This window comes from Mercenaria mercenaria, chromosome 3 (genome assembly GCF_021730395.1).
Source record: "Mercenaria mercenaria strain notata chromosome 3, MADL_Memer_1, whole genome shotgun sequence".
NCBI classification, from domain to species: domain Eukaryota; kingdom Metazoa; phylum Mollusca; class Bivalvia; order Venerida; family Veneridae; genus Mercenaria; species Mercenaria mercenaria.
Window position 1 is genome coordinate 21,901,175 of NC_069363.1, and position 15,020 is coordinate 21,916,194.

Genomic DNA, 15,020 nt, shown 5'->3' on the forward strand with positions numbered 1-15,020 from the left:
GATAATGTGTATCATACTTTGACTGATATTTTTGCCTATACACACAATTTACAGCAGGTTTTTTTTTTTGTAGCGGTGCACAGGTTCATTAATTCCCCAGGAGATTGTTCCTACTTTGAACAGAATGATTAATGAATTGTTACCATGCTCGGTCTAGATATCTGGTTTTATGGAAATATCATAAAACATTCATAGGTTGTTGTTGTTTTGCTTTATACACGCCAATAATTCATGACAAAAATGTTCGGTGTCTGCTTTTTACAAGTTACGTTTCTTCCCTGATATTGAAAGAATAGGGGACTCGGAAGAATATCTGTTACACTATAACAAGCCAAAACGATTAAGTCATCATAAACTTGAAATATGGAAGCTTAGCAATCCCAGATCCGCTTTCTTTCCTCCAAAACGTTTGCAATCATTTCATGCCCATGGCGCCCTGTAACTTGCTTTCGTCAAACCTGTGAAAGCATTGCATTCCTATGCCATTTCGTTTTGTCACTTGCAAATCGCGTCCTAAAATAATGACAGTCGACTTGAAAACTGAGACACGTAAAATTGCAGATTATGTCATACTTGCAGAAAAAATTGTTTTTAAGTATTCACTGCTCGCATACATTCATTAAAACCACTGAAATTTGTCACCGCTTTGGGTAAGCAGAAGGACTTCTAAATCCTTCAGTTCAATCCCTTGTATTCGTTCAAAATTGCCATTCAAATTCACTGGGGATCAGAACCTGAAGTCAGATTGTCTCCAGCATTTCCATCTTTCAATTACAGTTTAGAGAGGCGGAGAAATTTCATTTCGAAGCTTTAAATTTAAACACTTGTCAATGTAAAATATGGTTATGTCTTTGACTTTACTTTTCATTAAAGATGACAACTAAAACCAGGAAACAGAAAAAACCACTAACCTGAATACATTAAAAGGAAACTGGTGACTGACAAGGAACATGAAAGAGCAAATTAAACGTTTTGACATAAAACTTATTTTTTATAATGCCAGAAAAGAATATATGCAAAATACTTAAAAATGAAGTTAAAAGATCAGGTAGGAGCATGTCTTTCATTTGAAATATACATAAACAGAGACACAGTAGTAGTAGCAGTAGCAACAGCGACAGCAGCTGAAAAACACATAACAGTATCAGCACCAGCAGCAACACTCACTGTAGCACCCACTGCAGAAACAACAGCAGCTAAAATACTGTTCAAAGGATTAGTTATATTTGTTCAGAAAACTGCCATTCCTTCATTTGATACTTACTTGAAACGATTTCGTAAAAGGTGTAAATTACCAACACTTTAGATTTAGTTCCATTCATAAATCTTCATTTCTTTTGTAGGTTCGGACTGTGTCTTTCCAGCTGAATGGCGGGATAGATGGCACGAGGGACGCCGTACAGAGATTTCTATAAATAGCATGTCGAGAAAAGGGACGTGCATTCGGAGAGATGGAAACAAATATTTTATGCTCAATAAGTAAGTTTTGTTTTGACCAGTCGTTTTATTTCAAGCTGCATGATTCATAAGTAATTCTGAATATATGCGAAGAGACAGACGGACACACACTACTAATGCAAATGTCCCTGCTTTCTTAGCCTGACCCAAAAGAGTCTATGAAATAAAGAGACGCACTTTAGTGCAATCATTTGATTCATTTCAGTGCAATTTTATTGCAAACAGTTTTCTGGAAACATTCAAAGAGGCAGTTAGGACTGATGGGTATAGCAATAGAAATTTGTTCACCCTTAATGAGGAAATACATCCTCCTTTGATTACAAAAGTAATTGCTAATTTATTGTAATTTATGATTTCAGTTCCTTAACAATGTTACATCTAATAATTAGGCAGGTATAGCAGATATAACTCTAGCTGCAAACTTCCTTGAGGCCAGTGCTTAATTTTCGTTAGTGCCTTGGAAAAAAAGATTTAAGCCCAATCAAATCACGCTTCAGCAGCAGTTCATTAAAAGATCAAGAACCGATTGACAGAATTTCATCAAACATAACCTGAAGGGTTTTGAGCTTACAAAACACGACTGTCTAATTGTATTATAGCTGTGAGGTTTACGGAAACCTTAGATTTCAAAGTTTAATAAAGAAACTGAATACAGCATAAGTTCATCCTGCGGAGACAAAAAAAAACCATAATTCTAAACCAATGATACAGATTGATGAATCATTCTGTACTTTAATTTGACTAGTTTCTTACGGAATTTTACTATTTTATTATAACCCTCCTAGGTGGCGTTCCTTATTTCATGTTCAAATTGCATTTACCGTTATTGTCCTTTTATTGTTTTTAATATTTCATCCAGATTTTGTTCGTCTATGCCATTTTCAGTTTATGAGTGTGGCTGTCAATTATATTTCCATCTTCGTCAAAAGGATTGGTTTTGCGTGAAAACATTTAGTGAATAATAACTAATTTTGTGTTTTCTATCATCTCAACAGATTCAGTAGGAAGCCTATCATACAGTCTGTTATTTTTCACCATATGTATTTGACAGTATACTTTATTTATCCCTCTTATCTGAAAATATTTACGTTTCTTTTTCAGAGATTCAAATAATAGAAAATGTTTCAAATGCCTTGTGTTTACCCAGTGGCATTTGAATCTGCTACAATACAAAGAGAGTAAGTATTTATATATTGTTACATTTTGGCCTTGCTGTTTCATAATCGGGGAAGGGGAATATGGAAAGACGTTTGAAGAAACTCAGAATTTCCTCGAGATGTACCAGCTGGCGTATTATTACTGCTGCTGTTATAAAACACGAATTCTGTGGAACTAGCGCAAATGTCAAAATAGTGGTCTGTGTAATGCTTAGATACGCTTATGTAAAGTTTTCAAATCAGGAATTTCTAATGCATCTTTGTTTAAAATGGATTTTAGCTGATCTTCAATAATGTTAATCAACCAGAGAAAGATATGGGCAGTTTTGCGAGATGAACATTCAAATCAGTAACTTTATATTTGTTTTGCTCTTATATGAGTGGTTTGACACTGTGAGGCATGCACCATTTTGCATTCATATATTCGCTTTTAATTTACGTTTTTCCTGAATAATGCTGTAAATGTTCATTTTCCAGTGATATTCGCTTCATTTTCACTCTCAATCTCTCATTCACTCTCATTGCATAATTATAACATATGCCTTCTTTGTTATTTTAGTGTTTCCAAATGATACAAGTTGGTCATGCAAACCATGCATTTGTAATTCAAAATGAAATTTCAGATTGCAAATATTATACTCATTCAATTACAAGAACCGACACAGCGCTCATATCCTTATACTGTAACATCAAGAGTTGATTGAAGATCCTCTATTCTGTTTGTTACCGTTCATTTATCATATTTGAGAACTATTAAGCAAGCCGAGTTGACAGAACTCCGCGGCATGGAGTAGTTATATAACAATCGATCATGTGCCTGATGCTTCCCCAAGTGTGATGCTTTAAAGCAAAATATCTCGATTAGTATAAGAAACAATAAACATTGTATGATATGCTGTTTTTAACTGTATCCGAAGTCCTTACAAAAGTTCTCATTTGTGAATGAAAAAAAAAGGCGCGTACATAACCCATCTGAAGATTTTAAGTGCGGTCAACGTACCAGACAGTAAGGAAACAAGCAAAAAGTATAGGAAGACAGTTGAGTGCATGGGGGCACTCTCGAAGCCAAAAACAGCATACAAATGTGAACGTTGACATTACCAGTCTAATGATACAGGTGTCAGTAACTGCGGTGCAACATCCTATGTCAGGCAACCGTCCAAGATCTGTCAGGTTGGCTTCAGTTCTCAACGTAAATCAATTTCATTCAGACGAATTCGAAATAAAAGTTCTCGCATTTGCAATTGACTTAATCCAACATTGATCGATATGATAACAGTGTTAACCATTGTTGCACCAGTAATAATACCTTTTGTAATCAAGGGTATGCGTCTATAATTTCATTACATATATAATATTGATAAAAATGATCACGATCGATTCATAAATGTTTTTATTCCATTATGTCTTAATTAGTTACCATGGAGATGCCTCGTTTTCTCAGCAAAAACATACATGTTTTCACGATATAACCTGTAATTTACAGTCGCTGAACCTTGCTAACTAAAGTTAATTTTGAAAGTGATTGCATGCCGTTTTATTTATTCAGACTTTTACAATACACGGCGGAAGCCAGTGGAGCAATATTGCTTATAATCAGAGAAATACAGAATCATTATTTTATTTTCTAACAGACAATATTGTAACGGGGAAAATAACTCGGAAAAGTAATTGCTTCAAAATGCTTCACTTACATGTCGGCCGAGAAGGGAATGAGAAATGGAATCTTAAAAGATTTTGTGCTTGTGTTACAATAGGAAATACATCTTTTCATTCTTTTGAACGGTAAAAAGTCGAATACATAGTCTTATGCCGATATATTTTGATTAAACTGCTGTGAAAAGAATTGGGTCTTGAGTGCAACTTTCACAAGAATACGTATTTGTATTGATTCTTGAATTCCTGAAAACCGTTCCGATATTATAGTAGTGAAACGCCTTTCATTCTGTTATGTAACAAAGACCCGACAATTGTACGTTTACTTTTTTAATATAAAATCATTTCGGTACTTCAATCTGAGAACATCATCATACAATGAGTAAACCACCAAATGTGTTATGCAGATAACTGCACTTGGTATCTGAGAGAACTTTGTGTCTATGCGAAACATTATAGCATTTCAAAGTAAAGATAAACAGCCTGCAATGGATATTTCAAAAGTGTTTTATATTAAGATAATTTTAGGAATAGTATTTTGGCTTAATATTTCAACGGTAAAATTTATGTTAATACTTTTGATCACGTACCATACTTCGTTTAGACTATATGCGATCTTAATTGATTTACCACGTTTTTCAAGTGTCCAAGTAGCGGTCAGCATGAAAAGAATCTGACACCAAAAGAGAGTTGTACATAATTAGTTGTACTCATCTGGAACATATGAAATGTTTGGAACATTAAAATCAAAGCATGATACTCATGCCTTTCAAAATCATGTATCGCCTGTACAATTCTTTTAGAAACCGAATAACGCCTGTAACAACAAAAAAATCCATTAGGCATGCGGTAAATGGTAGAAAAATACGAGGATCTATCAATCACCCTGGTACGAGATGGACCTCAGGTCGGCAGAACATTTATCTCTACTCCTTTATCATTAATTTTCTTCACGCGACGAGCACATTCTTAGAACGTTTACAAACAGTTTGGTGATTTTTCTAATGCTCCCTGTCATTTTTTATTATTGATGTTTTAAGCGATGAATCATTTATTTCCTAGATTTATCTTATTCTTTTTACCAGTAATGTTCTTATTTAAGACAAATTAAGACAGACATCAGTTACTTTTGTGATCAATACACCGCTACAATAGCTTCATATACAGATTAAACAGCCACTGCTCGTCCAGTCATTGCGCCCAAAATTAACTTCCCCAGTAGAAAAACAAAGGAAGGAATTTTTGTTCTGAAACAAATAAAATAATAACAGCATCAATTACAGCAAGTCTACACAACGGTTTAAATCTAAAATGGCAGAGGTCCCTCTTCATTAAACCAAAACATTTTTTTCATCAACAACCCGGTCCGATAGAAAATACTTAACATCATCAAAACTGTTGCCATGTTTTGTGATGTCTGTATAATTCTTAGCGGAGATAGTGAAAACTTCACTGTTATATAGTGAGAACATGTTTTGAGTTGTGATAAGCGCAACTTGTCTTCTATGCTTTGAATGTATCAGTTCCAATTAACATGAGAGCAAGGTCTTGTCCGCTCGTTGGTCTTGTGTAAATACACAGATATTTACTGGTCTAAACTCATCAGTCTGTGGAATCTGTGCAAATAACAAATGATTGGAGTCAGAAAACATTACAGTGTTTGTCTGCCAAAAACAATTACACATACTACATGTTCTTTTCCAGGCTTACAGGTGATTTACCAGATAAGGTTCAGTGAATAGGAACGCACAACCAGTAATATGAATCAAGTTCTGTTTCCTGTGCTGTGTTTAGCTAAAACCTGTTTTCCGGAACCATCAGGCCCGGATTAGATATTTTAAAACAAAGAATCATATTCATTTTGGAGGAATCGATTTTTCTGGAAGATATCGGCAATAGGCATTCATGAATGCCCTAGATTTTTCTCTAGCATTGCTAGGTTATCATTCGTAATGGCCCTGTCTAGATAATGAATGACGAAGATGGCTTCATATCTGCCTCCATGCTAAGCTTGATTTATGTAATATCATAACACCTGGTACATCGAAAGGTGTCGGTCAGATGAAGAATTAAAACTAAAAATAGGATGTCGTCAGACGAACAGACATAATGATAAAGAAAACATATATTCACATTATGTACACACACACCAAACAACATAAAACTTCGTATTACATATTTAGAGGGGTGTCTAAGAATGCAGGCGTAATACTATCTATTGTTTCATTTTCAGTCCCGCTGTGCATTGTCTGGAAACTGAAGTTCAAAGCTTATTTGTTTCCTTCATGTGTTACTTTTAAACCGTTTCTTCTAAAAACACTAAGTTTTTTCATTACTGGGACAAAATAAAACGAGATGAGCTTAATTTAAAAGTTCCACGGTATTCACTTAACGGCTCATTAAAGGCGTATTTGAATCAATTCAAGATGGCACATTATTACGCGCCCCTTTCTATCTCCATAATAAAACACTGACTTCTAGTAATGATCATAATGACTCGCCAATCAAGTCATGTTTCACAGTTCAGGGATAATGGAGTGTTGGATAGAAGCTTTTCAACGCGCATTATCTCGCCTGTACGCTTCATATATAAGTCTTCTCCGATTTTTTCGTCGACAACAGACCGGTTTGAATAGCTACCGTACTCATATTATTGTAGTAGAAAGACTTAATGAGATACAGGTCTTGTAGAACACTTAGCTGCACCAGTGGCTCTATTTTGGCCAGTGCTTAAGAGGATGGCTCACGTTCAGTTGTTTATGTAAGACATGTTTGTCAACCAATGAAATACGTTTAATTGAGAGCGTGACGAAGTTTAAATAATGAGCGTCCGAGTTTTAATTTGTTTATTATAATGATAAATAACCAAACATCTAGTCTCTTCAGTCTTCTTCAGAACCAATAAAAATAATTTATCTATGCTTAAAACATTCAGGGTTACTGCGGTTTGTTATAATAAAAGATATTGTCTTTATTATCTGCATACTTGTTCCAGTGTAACAGTATAATCCAATATAACGCAGCCTGACGTTTCGCAGCTGACTCATTATTTTAACATATACTTTAATTCGAGACTTTAAGATGTAGGTTGAAATAAAAATAAAAACATAGATATTTTCCCTCTATTCAAAAGCCCTTTTATAGTTAAACGAAGAAAAGACTATGATAACACGCGTATTCATGAGTCCTTTTATGTCACAAATTTATTCACTAAAAGAAATACTTGGAGAAAATTGGTGAAATAACAATATGCTTGAACAATCTTTATGTCTGCTCCGGTTAGTTTTTATGGACCAATAATGAAGCTTCGGATTAGTTTCCATGCCTTATGTTTCCGACGTATAATTATATTTTCATACTTTGTATGCATTTTGTCAAAACATTATGACACTATCGGGAAAATCTCGATCCTCCGCATTTACAATTATTCTGCCCCGCATTTTATTATCGAAGTCTTAAAATAAGCAATCCCGGTGTCGTCGTAAAATACATATTGTCGTGAAGATAAGCAAAACGTAGCATTTTCGTTTTATGGGAATAGTCCTCGTAAAACTGTATGAGTCTGCAAACAAACTCGTATAAAAGTTGCTTCGTGTTTTATTTGAGTCTGTTCAATTTCAGCTTGGATGTAAATGACATATCTGGGCGCGAATATGGCGTTTAACTGGAGAAAGACACACCACATAAACTTTATGAACATGTAAATTTTAACAAAATAGGATCTATAAATGTCTGATAAAATGATACTTACATATTCGTCTTGTCTGAATTCTGAAAGCCTCTTATATTTCAATATCACAGAAGTTAGTTTGTAGCAAAATCAATTACTGCAGAAATGTTCAGTATATGGCTTGCTGTTCCTCAAAGCATATGAAAGAATTAGCTTTCCAAATACGTCACGGACTTTTGCTTTGATTATACAGATCGATGTTCTTTTCTAGATACAACCAGCTTTACAACTGTAAACGTTTCCCTGAAAAAGTTCTATATCAATACATTGTTCCATCGTACATTTTCAACATTCTCAACTATCTTTCTTCATATACACCAGACGTCTTCTTCTTTGACAATTGCTCTTTGAACTTGATATTTCTTTTTAAAACAAAATTGATAACGTTCTGCTAACAAATTTCTCTGTTTATATTGCAGGTCCATGTTGGTATGACGAAAAGTTCCACCACGTGTGCAGTCTCATCAACGGGGATACAATACTTCATACACTAGTCAGAGGTATGTGATGTAGTTTTCATGACAGATTTTCTTTGTTCATACAGCTGACTGGATAAAATACGATGATTTACAAGAAATAAATATAAACTTAGTATACTTCGGCCATTTGTAGAAATAGACTATGTTTTGACAATTCTTTCTAAACCAATTCTAAAACATTCCTGTTAAAAAAGTGGTATGAAACCGAGAATAGGTTTCCAAGGTTCAAATACAAACAGACACGGCTAGAGGCAGATGTCGTTTGGTGAGCTATGCCATTTCACATTCGTTGTAGAGCAGACAATCGCTACCCACGTAGACAATACATGTATAAAATGATACAAAAATGAACGATTTTCTACTCCCAACCCATACTGACTTGTATCCATATAAAATTCTTCCTCTAGAACCATTTCACAAGGAATTTCATTTATTACTACTGTCTAGGGATCGGATTTTCTACATTTACTCTTTGATAGTAGATATATGATAATCAACAAAACGAATCGTATTTGTTTTTTTTATGAAATGATCAGCTTTGACCGCTAACATCAGCAAGAGTTTTAATTAAGGGTGTATGGCATAAACTGAAGAATTTTCTCTGAACAGATTCTATCAGTACATCGATACCATTGTATCTAGAATTAAGATAAAGTTTATGCAGCTTGATGTTATTCTGAGGTACAATGAATCATATTTGATACATTTAAATCGAGTAAATGCCACATACAATTGTCTCTGTGTATAATAGACAAAACATGCTTCAAAAAATAATTATGCAAATCAATCAAAAAAACTAAAAGTATAAGAATTTCTACAAGAAAGGACATTTTAAGAAAACTAATATATCTTTCCAAAGTTAACGAGAAAATGTTCGTATTGAATGGCGCCATTTTACATTTAATTCAACATGGTCTTAGATTGTTTGAATCGTGAGCCGTAATGTCTATGTAAATCGTAACAATTAAACTGTGGACGCACGCACTAGCACCATTTCAGCAGATATTTCTGTATGGATTAACGATTGAAAATAAACTTTAAAACACATTTGAAATAGAATAAGGCCTGCTTGGTTTCGCACTGTCGTGAACATTTCAATTAATCTCATCAGAATTAAGAAATTGAAGCTGTTTATTTAGTTTTGATATCATGTGTTTAATGGCTTCTGTCAAATTAACGACTTCATACTTTTTTTCTAATTGTTGTCTCAAATAAAGATAGATTTTCCATCCTTACTTGGAAACATCATGAGTCTATGCACTTTCATTGAATGTTATGGACATGACGTAGTATATCAGATTGGCATACACTTATATTGGAATGCCTTCTCATTAGTGGATTTTATAACTGGACGATGGTCCAGTGGTACCACACTATGATTGTCATTGCAGAGGACCCGGGTTAGATTCCAAGCCTGGGCACTGGAATTTCTGAAATACTTTTCATAATATTAATGAATAACTTCATCTTATCAACAGACGTTCATACACGAACCTTGCGTTCATCTTTTTACCTCCAACTTTACATTCCTATACAAACACTGAACCATTTTTAAGTCATAAATCTAATCGAGGACCATGTATATATGGAATAGCCTTACACATCGCGTCAAATCTGCACATTAAATCCTTATACTTGAGGAGTAATCATACATCCGTATAAGTTCTTGGGACTTCCGTGTCTAACTGGTTGTGGTTGCTGGCTTCGAATCACTTGCCCCTGACTGATGTAGGTTCGAGGCTCACCCGGGGCATGTGAGGAAGCCATCCAGCTGGCTTACGGAATTCGGTGGTTCTACCCAGGTGCTCGCCCGTGGTGAAATAACTTACTGTTCTTTGCCTAAAACCGTATTTCAACTGAATAGTTTTGTCTTGTAGGGCTCGGACCTTGCAGTGTATACTTTAAAGCATATTTCATTTAATATAATTTGATTAAACAAGTTATATTTTTACACTTTAAAATTACCACTAACATAGCGTAAGACTTGGCACTTACATTAACATTTATTTCTCAAGACGTTGGGGTCAGAATGTAAGTGAAATGTATCTAAATATCATTATTTTATTAGGCTTGTGTCCGATACTGAGAATGCATATAATTCGATAAAAGGGTTTTGTAGATATTGACAAGGCGTTTGTCATAATGCCGCAATGTCTAGGAGGATGTAGATGCTAGTAGTCTGTCCGATTTTCTAGTATTTGTTTTATCTTGATTGTAAATTGGAAACCAATTTTATTTTATACTGACAGGCGCCATGCGATCTTTGAATTTGAGGGCCTTAAACTTGAATTCAGTAACTTGGGCTCCACACATTATCTCTAGCTTCAGATTACCTTTAGCTTAATCTATAATTTCAAAAAAAAAATGAGGATATCTTCTCATTGTCATGACGTAATGTATCATCGATATTTTTGTATCCTTTTTTATAATCTTCAGTATACTGTTGGTCAAATAATACCATAATGATTAAGTTACAGTTGTGTTGTATTTGAATCAAAAGTGTATCATATATATGAATCTTTTACATGGATATTGACGCATGTAGACATTGTTATACAAAAACACGTATTAATATAATTATGATCTTGCCACCTTGTCAGTCGCATATAAAGCAATTCCAGCCCCTCACTTGGGAAATTTTTGAACATGTTATAATTGCCATACTGCCTTCTATTAGACGGAATTAACGGCGGTCACTTGATATATTTGAGAGCCCAATCACGCTAGCTTGATTTAATTTGGTCAACACTCATTTGCTTTTACCAAACACATCTCTGGAAGAAAATTGGAACAATTTGATCATGAAATATGGTAAACTTTGACTTTCTTCTCAATCTTGCCACGCTCGTTGGTCAGGAAACTTGCTGGAAATTGAGATTGCTTCACAATTACGATCGCAGTTCCATTTTGTGCTCATTCATACAACTGCATGTTGATAAAATAGTATAATGCCTTACAAGATACTAGTAATCTTTTTCATTATTTAAAAAAAAGATTCCAAATTTCTTATTTTTGGCTTAACTATCTTAAAGGTCCAATACTAAGGAAAATGAACATTTTAATTTCTTTTAAAAAGCACAGAAACTATTTCATTTTATTGGAAAATGAAAGTTGGTATGTAGAAATTCGAAATAAATCGCAGTATATGTACAATTATTTTTCTATGAAGTATGAAGAAAGTTAAAAAGACCTGGGGGGGGGGGGGGGTCATTCTGTTGATTCATTGAAATTTCAACATAATACACATATATTTCTTTGAGTTCCAAAGACCTTCTGTAAATTTTGACCTGCCAGTCTTCATTATTTAGTGTCTTGCAGAAGTCTATGCACTGGCTATGAAAAAAATTGCCAACTCACTCTCCCTTAGTAATGGACCTTTAACGAATTCTCTCTAAGCTCTGATTTTGTGTTTTGATACGAAAAAGTCAAAATTATACAAAATTTGAATATTTACTGTGAACAAAACATAGCGTCTGAATACGGACACAATGTTACATCCCTGTTGCAATGCTCTCAATAGGAACTTTATCATGTTTGACTTTAACAAACGATATCACTGTCTTCGTGTTGCAGTGACTTGTTAATGTAGTGATTCGAGGAAATCAGTATTTACCATGTAGATGTATTGAGAAATTTAGCTTGTCGACATCATTGTATGTGATTTGTGATTAACTTCCCTTTAGCGGTAAAACGGAAATTTCTCTTTTTAGGTCCAGTATATAAAGTGTTTAGATTTTTTAATATCTTCAGTTAGATAACAAAAGCAGTTCGAAGGTTGACGATTCTTTTGACAATGATGTTGAATAAGACTTTACCGTTTTATCCCGGTCAGAATATCCATTATTAATTCATGTTATCAGAACTTGATTCTTTAATGGAGTCTTTAAGGCTTGCTGTCAAGGTTCCAATTATCTTGCCAACAATTTATTTCATGAAAAAGTTTGCTTTTTTCTATGTATCTGAAACGACCAATTAATGCACAAACATGCGTTTTTATCCGTAAAATGCGCTTTGTTCGACAAGTTGAATCGTTATCCGGAATCAAAGTCATGGAATTAGTTAAGTTTAGAATTGTGACTCATTTCTATCTTTTCATCTGCTTTTACGATCGAGTTTTTCCAATATCTAGAAGAGTATAAGAAATGTATCAGTGAGAATATTAGCAGTCAATTTGAAAGCAATTTATCTGGTTTAGTAGAGTTTCTAATTAAGCGTGCACGTCTGATTGATACGCAGGCTGACAATATTCCTAGCTCTATTTATACATGATGCTAAATTGAAATCAGATTTATCATTTTCGATCAATATAAGACAGTGTGCGGCAACACTGTGCTGTCATCTAAATGAATGCGGATAGTACATGCAATGTGCGTAAATAACATTTAGGATGTGTATGCAGAACTTTACGTAAAACATGTAGCATGGATATCAAGGGAAACTGAAGTCAGATATCTTCTTTCTTTTGCTGATGTTATCTATGTCATGGTCAGGATAAATGGCTTTGTCATTTCCTCAAATACTTTGTCTACGACTTTACTGGAAAAGACCCAGCATATAGAACCATACAAAGTATTAGAAATGTCAAACCTTCTCTCCAGGGGGCCATTTGCCGAGTGTGATGAGGTGCCTATACTTTGATGCTTAAATCTATAGCCATATTTATCCGCATTATAGTTTTCTGGACGAATCTGGTTTATACTTGTGAAATGTTGGGAAACTGGTCATATTTTCCAACAAGTCATGTAGAATACTAGCAAAACTCTTAAAAATCCGGGCACCAGGGCAAGTCCTCTTTTGTTCAAAATTGTATAAATATATTTATCTCGGACACCTGCCATTATATGTTGAAAATTATGTGTATAAAATCATTATGTCAAAGCATATATCGAACCAGAAACACAATCAGTTAAGAATATTTAATGGAGATATCATGTTGAGAGATTAATACAACGAGCTGTATCCACTGTATGGTCGTAGGTGGAGTGGCAATTCAAAGACATTGGGTAATTGTTGTTTTGTTTTAACTGTCTACTGGGATTACTGAAATCAAAAATACTAGACGTATTGAGCCGAAAGTTTGTTATAACCAGATGGTAATTGTGTCATAAGCTGCAATAATACTTACATGATACACTTTAAACCGTTTCGTCTAGACACTGATGTAATTTCCGAAATGACAAATAATTGCCTTAGCACAAGTACGTCCCTATTTGACTTTGTTACAAACTAGCGTCAGCATGTATATTTTGTATGCCTTTCGTCATGACTGATTCCACGAATTTACCTCAATATTAGGGAGAATCCGCTGTCACTGTCCGCCTTTATACCACGATATTTGACTCGGGGAGCTGACCCATTACCCGGTTCTGTACTTTGTCATAAAATGCGCCCCTGCTTCGTTGCGCAAACAGGAAGCGGTTAAACAAATCAGAACATTTGTACAATCGTTACCGTTTATCTGGCATAGAATATTTTCTTTAAAAAACGAAAGAAAAAAGCAAACAAACAGTAAAACAAAACAAAAACAAATCAGAACAAAACAACAACAAAAAGACTTGAATCAACTTAAAACGTTTTTGTGTCTTAGCACGAACAGAAATCAAGATCGACATGTACACAAGAAGTGCCAACTGAAACATGACCACATAAAACCTCAAATTAGCCGTCCTTTTCTTTGACAAGAAAATGCTTTTTACGCGTTCAAATAAAAATCTCATCTTATTATCTCCGATATAAAACAGTCTAATAGGAACTGACTCTACCGATATCTAGATTCTATACGTAGGGTCCAGAGCTTCATTCAATTATCAAATTCAATTTTGCTTCCATTAAAGATTTTGCCTTATGATAAAAAGTGTCTGTTTATGCTGTATTCGGAGGACAAGCTGTGTCAAGGCAGACGTACATAATAAAATATCTGAAAGTTATGATGAATCGAGCAAAAGAAGTTTGTTTCTAGGTTGGTCGTAAGCATAGCATTCATGGACGCTATGCATTGCTAAATCAACCAGTTAATTTTGAAGCAAGCTACTGCGAAAATGTAAATATATATAAGGATTGAATGCTATTTTTGTGCGTTAGCCGGCCGGATTCTTGGGAAAGCAAGTAGTCCCAATGTAGTTTATACCAGTCTAAACACATACAAATAACTTTTAATCCTTTAAACATACCCAGCAAACATTGAACATTGACTATTTGGAAGAAGAAGCAATTATAAAACATGTAGTTTGACGTTCACTCTCTTTTCTTCAATAATGTTGTGCTTCTGTAGCAAACGTGTGTTCACCAGCAAGTGTGTTCTTAATTAACAATGTCTGTTAATGATTGATAAACCGCCAGCATCGTATTAGACCTTTTAATGAAAACAAAATCGTGTAAAATAGGGTTAATGTTAAAGTTTTTATATTCATTTCATAGCACTATGAAATGAAAGAAAAAGCACGACGAAAATATTATCACACAAATCCAGATTTAACTTCGGACTTTAATATGTTGATATGTATCTCTTATAAAAAGTAAACAAGGGAAAGAGACACGTTT

General features: G+C 34.3%; 1 protein-coding gene across 1 annotated transcript in view; it reads left to right on the top strand.

The window, feature by feature from the left end:
• Nucleotides 1–15,020, top strand: part of LOC123525888 (uncharacterized) — an 81,027-nt gene that overhangs the window by 35,129 nt on the left and 30,878 nt on the right. The window contains exons 2-4 of the mRNA XM_045305045.2: nucleotides 1,344–1,479; nucleotides 2,560–2,636; nucleotides 8,421–8,501. Of these exons, the coding sequence (XP_045160980.2) occupies nucleotides 1,344–1,479; nucleotides 2,560–2,636; nucleotides 8,421–8,501 (294 nt within the window). The remainder of the gene's footprint in view (nucleotides 1–1,343; nucleotides 1,480–2,559; nucleotides 2,637–8,420; nucleotides 8,502–15,020) is intronic.